This window comes from Tachypleus tridentatus, chromosome 7 (assembly GCF_004210375.1).
Source record: "Tachypleus tridentatus isolate NWPU-2018 chromosome 7, ASM421037v1, whole genome shotgun sequence".
In the NCBI taxonomy this organism is placed as follows: Eukaryota; Metazoa; Arthropoda; class Merostomata; order Xiphosura; family Limulidae; genus Tachypleus; species Tachypleus tridentatus.
Window position 1 is genome coordinate 161,313,707 of NC_134831.1, and position 16,367 is coordinate 161,330,073.

The window sequence follows — 16,367 nt, forward strand, 5'->3', positions numbered from 1 at the left end:
ACTTGGAAATTGATACATATACCAAATGGCCTCTACAGAAGAAAGTGCATAAAATAAAGAGCAACAACAAAAATAAAAATGAATCTTACCAGTTGTGAAATGTGTCTTCACCTTACTACCACTCAAACTGGGATGGTTCATGCTTGTTTAAAAAAACAAAGTACAGGTATGCTCAGTGCTTTGACCTGTAAAAAATAAAATACATGTGAAGGTAACAGACCACAGAGAGAGAATACCTGTTCATGTACATTACTGTTCAACATGCTATGAGAAGAACAACATTAATATCTTCAAGAATTGCATTTGTAAGATGTCAGAAGCCTCACCTGATAAAGAAACTGAACCAACAAAACAATAAAATTATCCAATAAAAACTTAATGGGAGTTAAGATGACTAGCATACATCACATCCTCTGACAAAGCATTCCAAAAGTAAACAACTCCAAGCACAAAAATATTTCTACTAACATTACAAAGCGTGAAAACCCATACCTATTTACACTTATTTCATCAAGAACCTCATCCTTCCATAGTCCAGCAAATCTCCCATAGGTCTTTCTTCAAAGTTTACATGTTTGAAACCCAGAAATATTTCTGTAGCTCTGAACCTTTCTTTTTAAGTCAATCATCATCTTTTCCATAATACCACTTCAGTAACAGTTTGTTAAATTCAAGAAAAACCAGAGATGGTAAGTTCAAACCACATTATAAAAGAGCCACACAAATACACAATTAACAAGAGCTACTCTGTACTTCTTAATATAGAACGTTGTGTCTTATTTTCCTAAAACCTGTCAAGGTTTGTTAACACTGCAAAGTAGCCATTTAATTTGCATATATCACACCACTTCGATTTCAAACTAGAACCTACAAATGTGACAAACCTTTGGAATATATTAGTTTCAGATGTAGTAGAAACAACAGGATTGGGAGAGTTCAATAAACAACTTAAGAATTCTGACAGAAAAGGTTGGGTGTAGATATAGATAGATGGGTATTTATGATATTACTGGACAACTATTAATCTTAGAAAAGGGTATTCAGTGGAATTTGCAACTTGATTAATTATCAGGCACATTAATTGATTACATTCAATTAATTATATATACTCATGAGACTTACACAGAACAACTGAAAATATTAAGTGAAAACACTTATAACATTGAGTTGATTATTTTCACAAGTTGTGATGCCAATTAATTAAAATGAAGAAACCAGAAATTAACTGTAAAAATTAAAAACAAGAAATCATAGTGCCAATGTTTTAAGGGCTTGGATAATAATGATAATCAAAAATGGTAACAGTTGCAAACATCAACTATAATTAGTTGATTATTTTTCATGATGTTAATCTATCTCACCATAATTTCAATTATTCAATTATTTGGATTAATTATTTTGGTCAAAGGCCATATCATCACATTTTTTGACATGCATTAAAAATGTTATTGAACTACTATTTTGTGAATTTACATTAATAAGTTTGAAATCCATTTGTATAACTTTAATACTTTCTATGAGTTAATTTCTTAATTCAAAAATAAATATTTCAAGAACACACCTAAATACAGATTTTAGTGGTTGGTTGGTTGGTTGGCATTTTACGGAGCAAAGCAACTAGGCTATCTGCATCAAACAACCAGTAAAAAAATTAAGAATAAAGTAAAATTTCCAAAATTCATAAAAAGGAATCATGTTAAAACAAAGTCCAATTTTTAAATTAAAAGCTTAAATAGTATTAAAAAAGCCAATGACCCTTAAAAAATTAAAAACATTTGTAATGTGGACAGTGTCACCATTGCCAATGACACTGTCCAGCATCATGGACAAACTTGTGGATAAAACATGTCTGAAATGGTGCTGTTGCCCATGGTTGTAACAAAAGCATGACAACAAAATGTGGACTATTGTGACTTGAGTGTCACACGTCACATCAGTCTCAGATAAAATAAAACAAGTTAAAAAACTGTAATCAATGCTTAGTCTAGTTAAGACAACTTCCAATCTTTATGGAAACAAGACGACCAAAATCCAAAAGAAGGTTTTATCTGGAAAAGCTTGTTATCACATTGCTCACTCCAAGTTGATTGCCAACTGGCATGGAGCTAAGCTTTGATTACAGGGCCATAGTTCATGAATGGAAAGGGCATGGCAGTGATACCACCAGAGCAAACAGATTTAGCTGCAGTAAATACCAGCATGACTGGCATCCAAAAGAACTGGATAGAAGCAAATGTTAGAGAGAAATGGGCCAGTCGGTCTTGAATACTGGCATGAAATGGATGAGAACTAACGTGAAGCGATTCCAGAGCCAATAGAGAGCTAAGCAAGTTGGTATAAATAGTACAATTCAAGTACTGCTTAGCTTCTCTGTAGAGAATGGCATAAAATGTGGCAGTGAAAACAGAAATTGTAGAGGGAATTCTGTGTGCAACCACCAAACCACAACAAACCATGGTAGAGCCCACAGAGTCACCTGATTTTGAACCATCCATATTAATGGAAATGGAAGAATGGTTCAAAATATGTTCAGCAAACAGAAGACAGTACTTCCAATTGGGAGTATCTGCCTTTCTCAGATGACTCAAAGAAATGTCACACTTGAGGATGGTAATAAGCCATGATGGAATGAAATGACTTGTGGAGACAGCAATGTCAACCAAGGACAGACCAAATTAGCCAGAAGTTGTCAACATAGAGTTTGTTTGGAACTGTAGAAAGGAGTTGTCCAGTAATAGCATTAATCTTTATAATGAAAAGTGTGACACTAAAGACACAGCCCTAAAGACAAGTTCATGTGGTTTGACACTTTCCCATTCTTTTTCACAAGGACTTGGAATTACCAGTCCATTAAAAATGGATAAAAATAGGCAACTCGCCATGCCACCTATGAGTGTAGGTCTCGCAAAATGCCATACCTCTATGTAGTACAAGTTTTCTCAAGGTAAAAAGAAAACAGAAACAAGATGTTAACTCTTGAAAAAGACTTCCCTGATTGATGTTTCAAGTCAAATCAGGTGGTCAATATTGGAGCTCTGTCACCAAAACCCACACTGGGTGGACAAGAGGAGCTTCTTTGATTCAAATAAACCAAGCAACACAAACATTAACCATCCTCTCTAAGATCTTACAAAGACAACTCATCAAAGCAACTGGACAGTAGTTTGAAAGAATCTTGGGATCCTTCCCAGACTTGGAAAAAATGGAAGATGTAATCCAGTACCAAACATCAAGAAAAGCATTATCTTGCCAAATCCAGTTAAAAACAACCAAAAGAGTAGCAAAAGAGGCAGAAGATAGATGGTGTGGCATCTCATAGTGAATATCATTAAGTCGGACTGATGTACTGCCAGACCAATGAAAAGCAAGCTTGAGTTCCACCAGTATGAAGGAGTGATTATAGTAAGAGCAATGATAAGCCTGAAAGTAAATAGGTGACTGCTCTGCTTGAGTCTGGCTAAGAAGGTGGGGGATGGAGCAAAAGTGCTAGATGCATGAGAAAAGCTTTTGCCAAGAATATAGGCAATGCTCTGGGTATCAGCAACTTCCTGGGCATAAGAGAGCAAGATCAAAAGGAGGCAAAAGTATACTATCCACTGGCCTTCCAAATCTTGTCCTATATGACTTTGGAACTGGTGGTAGCAGAAATGCTAGATGTGTATTTAATCCAAGATTCTTTCTGGCTTTGACATCTGACCTGCCAAGCCTTCTGTACCATGTGGCAGGCAGGATTCCACTGCAGATGAGGATACTTGAAAAGTGTGAGAATGTTTTAGGAATATACTGAGCAGCTGCCTGGACAACAGTCAGTACCTGCTGCCATGGAGTCATCTATCAATGGCTTACAGACAATGGCAGAATCAATTTCTGAGAGAGCCAGTTGGCCTGGTTCAGCTTCCATTGAGGCACAAGGGTCTGAGGGCATTGACCACAGTTAGTCTCTCTCTAAATGGTAGGAAAATTATTATTGCCCTGTGGCTACTGTAAACTATCCAAGAAAGGTAAGAGAAAAGTGAAAAGGAGCAGATAAAGAGATCAATAGCAGTAAAAGACTGACTAGGTGCATGAAACTAAATATAAGAATGAGTATTGAAGAGAGAAATGTATATAAGGTTACCCTTAATTTATCTCAAGTTATCTGATTTCTTCTTGCTGAAGATTTCTATAGCTTTCAATTTAACAGTTATTTAACATTTACAAAATCCACAGAAAAATACCACCTATATATTTCCTCCACTATGAAGTGATAGTTTAATTATTACTTCATCCAATAATAAGTAAACTTTTTCATAGCTGTGTTTCGTTAGTAAATGACAAAACTACTTGATCTAATAATACACCATGTCCTACATTAAAACTAAGGGCAATAACTGAATATCATGAAATTTATAAATTCTCAACAGACAATAGTTTCCCAGTAAAAAGAAGTTATTCTTTACTGTGAGTAGAAATTGACAAGTAGGTTGTTTTCTCTACAGACAAAACTCTTTACAGCTGTGCAGAAATTAAAATATAAACACTTTTGTTCATGAATCACACTAAATAGATGTCTTAAAATGGCATAAAATTAGTTACAAATTATTGAAATGTAATTAAAATTAACAATAAAATTGACTTTGAAATTGCCTCAATGATTTATAAATTATTGAAAATCATGAAAAACCTGGAGAAACTTAGCCTTCAGACATCAGTTACAACAGATAAGGAATGAATTCATCCTAAACTTTTTGTACAAAAAATGTATCATACATACAAATTAAACAACTGTACTGTTTAACACTCAGAGACAATAAAGGATCTATTCATTTATCATTCATCTGTTGCAACACTAGAGTATACATTATTTCCAGAATGTCGAGTTTTGTGGGGTCTTTTTTAAATCACCATATAGTAACCTAAACTATGTTCGTTTTGTAAGCCAAAGAATACATTAATCTTTTGTCACACATTCTATTTTCAATTTTTACCTTTAATGAAAAGAAGATAAATTCATAACAATCATTTTCCAGACTAACTAAATTTAGGAAAAAAACAAAGAAAAATGTAAGTTTCACAAATATTTCAATTACTAACAACTGTGGTTTCACCAATAAAGGCATCATTGCCTCCATTTTTTCTGCCTCAATTCTGTAATTCTGGAGTACCAACAGTTACAAGTATTAATCTTTCAGACCTGTTATTGTACAGGGTGGCCCGTAAGTCCCTACCCATCTATATATTGTGTCTAAACAACGTTATAATACTAATGATGAGTTGAAGGCAGCTGTTACCGTGGCATTTGGAACAATAACCCCTGCTATGTTGAGGAACATGTCTCACAGAACATGCCGTCGCATAATATTATGCAGCAAGAATGAGGAACAGCACACAGATACAGTGGATACATAATATATATGGATGGGTAGGGACTTATGGGCCACCCTGTAGATAATTCAGCAATTTTTTTTCCATATTTGTAAGCACATTCATGAAAATGTTGGGCCTTAAATATTGTATCTTTTTCTATGCAATTATTCAAAATCTCTAAAATCGACAAAACAAAAGGATAATCATAGCCCATTTCATTAATTAAGTACGTGTGTTTATTCAAGGTAAAAATATGTTTTTGATATTCTTCATGTAGTTTAAGTGTAAAGTCAAACAACATAAAGAGTAGAATATCATGGAATGAGACAGAAAAAACTAGAAAATCTGTTTAGATAAAATTTATTGTGCTGACAAGGAACAAAATTTAACTTCCACAAGCTAACCATGATAATGTTTCATTTTTACAAGAATGGCATGATACCAACTATTTTTTTTAAAAGTTAACCATGTAATACTGAAACCAAATTTCCATTTTTCTTTTATACAAAATATTGGATGAATAAGCATCAACACAATCTTAAAGTAACCTAAATAACCCAGAATTAAAGTTAATATATATTGTGAATGATAATCTCAATCAGGTTATAATCCAGTTTATATCTTTATTTCTAGCTACATGATTATTAAAAAGTTAAAACATTCCAAACTCTTTCATTAAAATTAAAAATATTTATAATCATACTAGATAGAAACAATAGCATTTACTCATTAAACAAGATGTGTTTTCAAAAATATATTTAATAGTCATTATTTATATATCTATGCTACTTGAATTACAAAAAACATGAAAATTCTAGAATCTAAACAATGCAAAAATAAATTATGTGAAAAGTCTACATTATAAAAGCTGTTAAGTTATATTAAACAACTGTTTAATATGTAGAAAAACTCACTGAATGTACAGAAAAAATCTGTGAAAGAAAATGTACAACTACACATTTAATTGGCATTCAAATTTGAGTTAACTTAGAAATAATCAGTTATTAGTTGAGATCTTAACTGGATAGCTAAAAACTAGGTGTGTAGACTTTAGAAAATTATTTATGGTAATTAACAAACCAATCAAATATAAACACTAATATTTAATATTTCTTTCTGATACTATATGGTAAGGGTGTCTAGCCATTTTATTATTAATTTCTGAAAAAAATGGAAGGGGTCAGACTCCCTGAACCCCTTACAAAGTCTATACCTGCTTACACAATATTAAAGAACAGAATTTGAGGGACCCCCTTTTATCTCTCCTCCAGGTCCATACCTCATTATATAGAATTAAAATAGTTATTAATTTCTGGAAAGTGGAGATAAACTATGAGAGTTCAAACCCCTGGATATCTCCCCAAGATCAACACCAACTATACAACTTTAAGTAATACAGTTAACATTTTAAATTAAGAAAAATAATAAAAAAACAGCAAATATATACTCTACTTAACATTTAAATAGCCTGAGAGTTGGCAGTGCTTACTGCCACCCAGTCGTCTTCCCTCGATACTTGAAAAATTTGCAAGTGACAGAAGGTCTTAACAGCTTCACAACAATAAAGAAAGAGTTTTCTGGTACAGTGAAAATGGGAATCAGACTAGAGGCCATGAATAAAGAAGCACCATTAACCCTAAATTTCCAAACTATGTTGGCCTAAAGCTGAATAAATTTGAAGAAAAAAACTTAAATTGTTAAAATCAGGTTTTTGATACCACAACAGATAGAGTATACAGGGTGGCCCGTAAGTCCCTACCCATCCATATGTTATTATATTATATTCAATTACCCATGTATTATAAATTTGTTTCTTTTTTTTGAAAAAAGAAATATGGCAGATGTAAGCCCATGTTGAGGAAAATATCTCACAGAACATGGTGTCACATAATATTATGCAGCGAAATAAGGGACAGCACACAGATACACTGGATACATAAGATATATGGATGGGTAGAGACTTATGGGCCACTATTCAACTGCTCAATAAAAACCAAATACAATGACAGTATTTCAAATACTTACATAGTTGGAATACTTAAAAATAGTAATAATCCAAAACCCTAATTTTGACTAGTTGATCAGTTTTATAACATTAACCAATTTCATGATAATTTTGATTCATCAATGACACTGCATGATATAATCACTCCTCATCAATTATTTATCTTAAGTTGCCAGCTCCACATTTTGAATGGATTGTCTTCAAATGTTGTGGATGCAGTAAATTTAAAAAAAACTTAATACAAACTTAAATAAGTTGTGGCTTTTAGTTTTTGTTTCTTTCATAGTTTAGTTTATGGACTAGCTCAGTTTAACTACAGACACTTTGTTGTCCTTAAATGTAAATTAGGTAGAGATGGACAATTAACTCCATTAACGAGTCAAAGACTGTAACACTGTTTGTTGACTAGCATTCAAAATTTTATTGAATGACAATTTTAGGAATTTTTGTATACAAATGTGGTATTAAATCATAGATTAGAATTCAAATTTTAGTATTATACATTAGTTAATTTCTTAATTTACAATGTACATATATAAAAAAAACCACACCTAGAGATTTTGTTTTTCACATGTTGAATGCAGCACTGGTTCAAATTATATATTTGCAATGTTAAAATACTAAGGCTATAGTTTCTTACAAATCAAACTCAAGTTACTAATATTCAGAAGCTAGAATATCAAATAAGAATCTCATATCTTTTATATCTGCTGAAATACTGCTACATTTAATGAATCAAACAGTTACCCTACCCATCTCTTTCCATTTTTGGAAACACTTCCTTATGTACACCTACTTCTGACTATGACATGTGAATAACCAATCAAAACCTCAGATTGTCCCCCTGGTAGCTTTCTTGGCCATTGTGAAATATAAGGGTATTATTTTCATACAATATTTCAAGTTAGTAAGTCTTTAATGAGCTTGAAATTTCACATTTTTAGACCAAAATACAACTTAGTTAATAAGTTTGTTAAATTATAGTGAAGTCTATACTATCAATATAGTAATTTATGATTTGTTAGTTATTTGGAATGTTTCTATAAAACCTAAAAAAAAAAAATTGTTTCACATCCTCCTCATGCAAAATTTGATAAGGCAAGCAGCAAATAGGATACAAGGTTCACAGCTAGAAGAGATAATTGTTTGCTATACTCACTTTATTCACTGTTGCACTTTTTTTTTAATAATAATAACTTCAAGAATTTATTTGGGAGTAGTAATTACAGATATAAATATATAATGTATTATAACCTAAATGTGACTGTATTTTACAAAAAAACTAGTTCACTAAAACACAATCATGGCAGGTCACTTTGTAAAGGCGTTTTATATTCTTAGTTACAGTAATATGAGTGCACATGCCAATGTCATTGCAACTTCTGTAATGTGAGCCAGGCATGGTTGGAAAGTCAATATAATAAAAACAATAACTATATAAACATATGTTGTGAGATTTAAGCTATTTAGAATAAACATTTTTATTTTCATGTAATAATCTGTAATCAATTTAGAATGAAAAAAGAATAATTTATATTTATTTCCTAATTTTTTTATAGTGGTTATGTCAAATTGACTAAGATCCATGCAGAGATTTGTTAGTGAATATAATTTTTCTTAAAAAACATTTAATAATTATCTGGATATTATAAAGATTTTGCATGTGAAATTTGAAAATTTTGTAATGCGTAAATGTATTTTTAATCTTAATCAAAATTACTTTGTATGTTGGATAATTAATGTGTGAAAATGAAAAAGGCACGAGAAAAACATTACTTACAAAATTTTAGACTCACAAAAAATCTGATATTTCTGTACTAAATCCTTGTAATGTTAAAAAATCTGTAAAATTTTGTCAAGACATGCTTACTGTATTAAAAGTTATAGCATGAAAACTATAACAACCACAATATGTATACAGGGAAGGTCTCCGAGTCTGAGCCCATGCTAAAAAAGTCTCTTCAATAAAATGACACACTCAATTACCCATGAATTAATGTGTCAAGTAAAATAATCATTTAACTGAACTTATGATTGAACTGATTATTGTCACAAATATAATGAACTAATAAAAAAAACATTTTGATTACTCCAATTATTCTAGTAATTAAAATACTGCCATTATTATTTCTATTATTTTTCACTAATTCAAAGTTAAGCTTAACTGACTAGCATTACAATTCACAAAAATAATGAAATTATTAATTCCAATTATTCCAACTATCCAAGTCTCATGGGAGAATAATTGGTTACTTGAATGTAATAAATTAACGAGCTCAATGATTAATTCATCATTAAATTCCACTAATCGTGTAGCTTTAGCACTGGCACACTACACATGGAAGTCAGAGGACTTTGACCTCTCAGTCCACAAACTAACTTTGTGAACTTTAAGATTATCACCTTTTACCATTATTTTCTAAAGATAAAATATTCCCTATTCCCTTAAGGTAATTATTCCACCTCCAGAATCATCTCAGTAACCTTCTGAACACTTTCCAAAGACCCAGTATCCTTTCTTAGATAAGAATACCAAAAACTGCACACAATATTCAAAGACTGAACTAGTAATGTTTATAGAAAAATAATTAAACCTTTACACTTTCAGTTTAATTGTTTTAAAATTTTGGGCAAGACTAAGATTTTTCACAATTATTAGAGGTTTGAAATTCATAAATCTTGATCACCTTTTAATAAATTTTGCAGGAACACACAAATTTAAGATAAAAACTTATTTTTCTAATAAAGTGGTCTGCCTATAGAATAATTTGACTTGCAACAAAAGCCATAACATAGAAGGTGTTAAAGAAAAGATTTAATGAAAATTTTACAGATTAGGGGTCAATATAAAAAAAGGAATTTTTATACACATTTTAGAGTAGGGTGGCAGTGAAAATTAATATAGCCTAAATGAGATAAATAACCATCAGTTTATTGTTGATGCTTTGATTTATTGTATAAATGCTGAAAATGTTTTGTTTTTTTTTATATTCTTAAAAATAAATGCAACAGTTTAAGATAATCAATTGATGATATTGAGCATAATAGTTCACAAATGGGTAACTGTTGGACTACCATTAACAATAACATGAAAGGTATTTAAATGCTAAAACAATAGAAAGAACACAAATAGAAAATATGAATTACTCAATTAGGTTTATCAAAATTACTGACTGTACTCATTTTTAAATCCACTTATAAGACCAAAGTGAATGGATAACCATTAGAAGAACAACTTATTTCTTTGACTCAAATATGTAAAGATTATTAAGGCATCTAAATGACAAACCTTCAGCAATACTTCAATGTCTGGTAACAAGTCAGTAACAACTTAACATTAATGCCAATATAGATTAGTTACTAATTTCGTTTTAATTATGTGAATGCATTAGTGTGAAACTGAAGTAGGTTTCTCTACACCTACATTTCCATTTAATCTTACTAGTAATAACAATTGCTCTAGAATTAGTATTACTAATACAATTGAAAACAATAATATGTTCCCTCTAATTCTATTCTCTAACTTCTAAATTAAAAATAAAATTGTCGGTGTATTATTATTATTTAAAAAAAAACAAAGATTAATAATTTCACTACATTATTATATCAGTATTACATATGTAATTCATGCATTGACTGACTAATCTAAGGTTAAACTCAACTTCGTTAATGAATATATTAGCGAAATGCCTCAATTTTAATTTCTATGAAACTAATAGGGAATAAAGTTTACAGTACAACTATAAATATACATACGAAGAAAAAATATCCAATGTCATTTGCTTAGTTTTACAAAGCTTCCATCATACTCCAGTACCCTGTTTCAGTGTTTGATAAGTGGACTACTAATCTAAAAAAAAACTTAATAGCTCATTTTAAAAATCAAAACTTAATTTTGATCCAACGTAAACTTCTTTTTTTTTTTTTTTTTTACCTTTAATTATCATTCGTACATTTTTCCTAAATCTCACAAAAGGTAAAAATCAATGCGCCATCTCATGGTATAGTACTTGATACTTAACTGCGTCTAATTTAATAACAAGTTAATTTCGATGTCGTTTCTTCGTTAAACAGAGCGTAATACTAAAGTAAAACGATACGAAAAAATAAACAAATAAACTTATTTTGAATAAAATTAGACAAAAATATAATATAAACACTCATGTGTACATAAACTGATAATAAGCTAATTCGAGTAAAAAAAGCATTTCATTCAGTTAAATAATGAAAATATTTAACATCGTATTAATTATTAATTTTAGATTTTTTGGATTTTTTCTTTCTGAGCTATTGTGTCCTGTAATACCCATTAGAAGCTGTTCTATTTAATAAACTATTGCAAATTTTTGTTTGGAATTCTGTGTCAATAAAACATTTAGGCTAAAGCTATACACATTTTTTACAAAATTGATTAAAAGGCGAGCTATAAACCTTGACAGACATGTCTCAAAAATAAGATTGAAAACTCATGAAAAGCTATTAATATTTGTTATTTAACAAAGTGACCGTCTTAGCTCCATAACACAGATTATGTATTAAAATTGAAAGGTGCGTTTTGCTTATCTAGCCCGAAAAAAAAATCCCTATTAAAAGATCAAACAGTATCCCACATGAACGTGAAAAGAAATACATAAGACAACGTCATGTTCCCTAGAAATAAGTGTGTGTGTGTTTCTTATAGCAAAGTCCATCTAGGCTATCTGCTGTATCCACAGAGGTAAGTCTAACCACTGATTTTAGCGTTGTAAATCCGTAGACTTACCGCTGTCCCAGCGGGGTACTCATTATAAATAAGACAAAAAGAACACAAAGGCCACATATAGTGGTAAAGTCTAGATATCCACCTCAATATATTATCAATACAAAACAGATCACCAAATACTTTGAAATTACATTCTTCTTCTACATCAACCCAAAACTAAAAAGGAAGAAAGAGAGAGCTTAAAAACTGTTGAAGACATTAAAGTAAATAATATTTCACTAAACCGTGATAACAGTCCTAACAACATCATTTATATTTGGCAAGGTCCATTCACCTTTCATACCCTTGACCAAACTTCATCTATACCTGTATACTGTCAACAGCTGACAACATTCCTGATATATTTATTTCTTTTGTATTTGTCCCCCAATAGCATAGCGATATGTATTCGGACTTACAACGCTAGAAACTTGGTTTCGATACCCATGGTGAACAGAAAATAAATAACCCATTGTGTAGCTTTGCACTTAGCTACAAACAACAAATTTTCGTTTTTGTAAAATATATAAGCATTGTATTGCTTAGCACTGATCATATTGAAAGAAGACAAAACAATGTTCTGTTGAAACACGTAGTTGATTCCAACATCAATAAAATTTTTCGTTATGTTTAAAAATCGTTCTTTGCGTACCTATTGTTATATTAGCGTAATGCGCTACCTTACTCAAGTAAACTCAGACATCACAAAAAGCCTACTTAGGTCACTCGTAGTGAAGGAGAGTGACGAGACGCATGTACTGAATTTAGTTTGACGTGTCCTTTTTCAATACCACCATACAGAGCAAGTGGCATTTGCTATGTCTAGTGAGATTACGAGTGAGTCGATAGAATTCAAGACCAACAAGGCATACTGGCAACATTCCAAAACTGTTTCTGGGTGATCTAAAGACAATGTACGTTTCATGATATGTCACTATATCACTTTATTCCATTCTAGTTTTAGCATGAAGGCGTCACACTCGGCAGAATATGCACGTCTCTGGCCCTGGCCTGGCATGGCCAAGCGCGTAAGGCGTGCGACTCGTAATCCGAGGGTCGTGAATTCGCGCCCGCGTCGCGCTAAACATGCTCGCCCTCCCAGCCGTGGGGGTGTATAATGTGACGGTCAATCCCACTATTCGTTGGTAAAAGAGTAGCCCAAGAGTTGGCGGTGGGTGGTGATGACTAGCTGCCTTCCCTCTAGTCTTACACTGCTAAATTAGGGACGGCTAGCACAGATAGCCCTCGAGTAGCTTTGTGCGAAATTTCAAAACAAACAAACAAATCTCTGGCCCTCTAGAACAGTGCTTGTTAACCATCAGTCTTCGAATTGATGCTGATCCTGAAGTTTTGTGGTATTCTGAGACGTTTTTTATAATTTCAATGTTTCCAGGAACGAGAAATATGTAACAGAAAAGTCATGAATAGCTCCAGTAAAACTAAGTATTGTGAAGAATTTATTAACGCATTGCAGACGCTTGAACATGAAAGGAAAATTATGTCAAAAGTGTAAACCAAAGATACATTTTAATTGGTTCCGAGAAAGAGATATTTGCATTATCATAAAACTGACGCTATTGTAACAGAGAAATATGCCATGCGAATGTTTATATAAACTTCATTAGAGACTGTACATGATATTTATATCAATGGACTGACGCCAGCAGAGCTGAGAGAAAGCTACAAGAAAAGTTTGTTTATCTTCAAGACGGCTGGTACACGTATTAAAACTTTTCTTAAGATAAAGTACAGAACAACGGTTCGACCTTCTTAGGTCATCTTTAGTCGATACGTTGTTCTGTACTTTATTTTAATTAATGTTTTAATAAATATACCAGCCGTCTTGAAAATACATTTTTACTTCAAGTGGGTTTCTTGTCATTACAAAAAAAGTTTACATTAACTGGGATATAACTTACCAAAAAGAAATTAGTCGAAATTCTGATGTTGGATTGTTGTTCAGAATACGAGAAGAGATGCATTAAACAGACTGTTGATTTACCGTCTTTGAGTACAACCAATCATTGAAGTGTTTTTCATTTGATTCCAAAAATCAAAATTATTTTGCAAAAACATCCAAGTAAATGACAGATCTACTTGAAAGTTAGATAGGTACACTATTTAGAAAGTCGTAAGAATTGCAGAATAATTGGTATATTAATCTGTGTTTTGGTCTAGAAAGTCAGTCTCTCTCCAGCACTGATAAATTTAAGTTAATTTCCTACCTCTTGAAAAGCTATCTACCTGCTATTGCTATGTTGAAGATTGGAAGTGCTATCCAAATGTCTCCTCTGCCAATGAAACAATGTAAATGATGATTACTGTCTCTCTCAAATCGAATAACATGATGAGGAGTTGATGTAAAACATAGAGTGTTAAGGAGAACTTGTAAAGTACAGTAAATCTGAACATGTTTATCTTTACATTTTAATACAAAGTTTGTTGATTATAGTAATGATTTAATGAGTATTGTATAACATTTAATTGACGAAACTTTGGTTACTCAAAACGAATCATTTGACGTAAAAACTTATTGGAATACTTTTTTCACTGTTAATATAAATGAAAATCTAAAATTATTGTATTAAAGATTAAAGTGGATTTTGAACCTCAGTCGCAGAGTCAATTCTTTAATCTAACTACAAATTACATGAATTAGTAACTTGCGTGCTCCACTCGCGACTGTATACATGGTTCTACTTACTTGTCACTAGGTTTAAAGTAGAATTCCAACAGGTAGCATATACAGCTCCATGTTACAATCCGTTGCAACCATATTGCTACTCCATGAAATTTCATGAAGACAAAAAAACAAAAACTGACTGAATATTCATATGTAAATCAAAATGGATTTTCATTGTATCTGCATTTTTAATGATCTGCAACAGTGGGAAGTAATTCGATCAGTATTGGGATCGAAAAGATTAAGAAACACTGCCTCCCTTGAGTGTGCACCACTTTTCAAACACCTATCATTAAAGAAGTTGGCATCAGGTTACTATCAGGACCACCATTCAATTATAGTGGTGTTGTGACACAAATTTGCTGGATTAGATCTTATGTGGTATATATGCGAAGTATACTAGTGGCTACCAGTGCAACAGAACCTTACTCAACCTTCTGTGGATTAGACACTTTGTAAGCAACTTCATCTTTGCTCGTTCATATCAACTTTATTCTGGTGAATGGTACTCAGCATGTTTCATTGTCAAGATGTTGTTAGAGAAGAAGCTCCCCACTCCTATCTTTTTTCTAACAACATCTCGACAATAAAATATGCTGGGTAAAAGTAATTTTTTCCGATTTCGGTTCAAGTATTAGTATCATATGGACACACCTATTGCAGAAATTTTTATTGAGTTTCGCTTGTACAACAAGTGAATTTAAATCCTGGAGCAGTTCCCTCAGTTGTGTAAATGAAGTGTATACTGCTGAAACAGTATGGTTATTACCACCATCTGCTGTGGTGATAAATATAATGCATGGAACATTGCTTTCTGTCTGGAAAGCAGGCTGCACTTGCTTGACAGAGGCTTGACCAAATATAGGTTTTCCATCATTGTTAGTCTATTCAAATGGGTATTTGACTAATCATCTTCTACTTTTAATACTCATCAACATAGTAACAGAAGTGTAAATGACACCAGTTATACCAATACCTAGTGTCACAGCCATTGCATCGCTTTTTTCAATAAGTGACCAACTTTCATAGCATTTGTAATTTCTAGTTGAGAATTATGCAAACAATCTGAACTCCAGATGAAGATATGAACTTAGCGAATTGCTTAAAAAGTTTTATGGTGTGTTTGTTGAACCAAGTGACCCTTAAAATTAGATGATATATGTTCAATAAAACAATTATTGTGTGGGCTTCTTTATAGTACCAGGAATATTTAGCAGTTCTGAAATTGAATGGTTGCTGAATGGTGCAATTATACAACATTTGATGAATGTGCGATTGTTTCTAGTGGTGACTATCGGAAAGAAGGAAAGAATGTCAAGGTTTTTTGGTGACTTCGGATGAGTGACCATGGAAATGCATGTCAACACTTTTATTTACAACACACATATGAATGTCTGGACGCATTGGAAGGCATCCATCAGTTAAGCACACTAAATCTAATTTTTGAATACTGGAAAGTAAAACTGGATAATGAAAGTAGACCCAATACTGCTTTCAGCACTCTAGCAGGACTGAATAAATTCCACTTTGTGTCATTTGGACTTCGTAATACACGCAAGTGCTTTGAGAGGAACTTAACTGAGAGGATCAAA

At 32.1% G+C, this 16,367-nt stretch overlaps 1 protein-coding gene across 6 annotated transcripts in view; it reads right to left on the reverse strand.

Annotated features, from left to right (window-relative positions):
• The window catches only part of LOC143257052 (E3 ubiquitin-protein ligase Siah1-like), a 42,113-nt gene extending 30,531 nt beyond the window's left edge, over positions 1-11,582 (reverse strand). The window contains exons 1-3 of one of the 6 annotated variants that reach the window (XM_076515162.1): positions 11,108-11,378; positions 493-648; positions 90-185 (exon numbers count right to left, since the gene is read on the reverse strand). In XM_076515162.1, the coding sequence (XP_076371277.1) occupies positions 90-141 (52 nt within the window). In that variant the 5' untranslated portion in view covers positions 142-185; positions 493-648; positions 11,108-11,378. Of the gene's footprint in view, positions 1-89; positions 186-492; positions 649-7,902; positions 8,165-11,107 lie in introns of those variants that run through there. The other 5 variants (XM_076515163.1, XM_076515159.1, XM_076515161.1 and 2 more) reach the window with 5 other exon arrangements.
• Between the last annotated feature and the right edge of the window lie 4,785 nt (positions 11,583-16,367).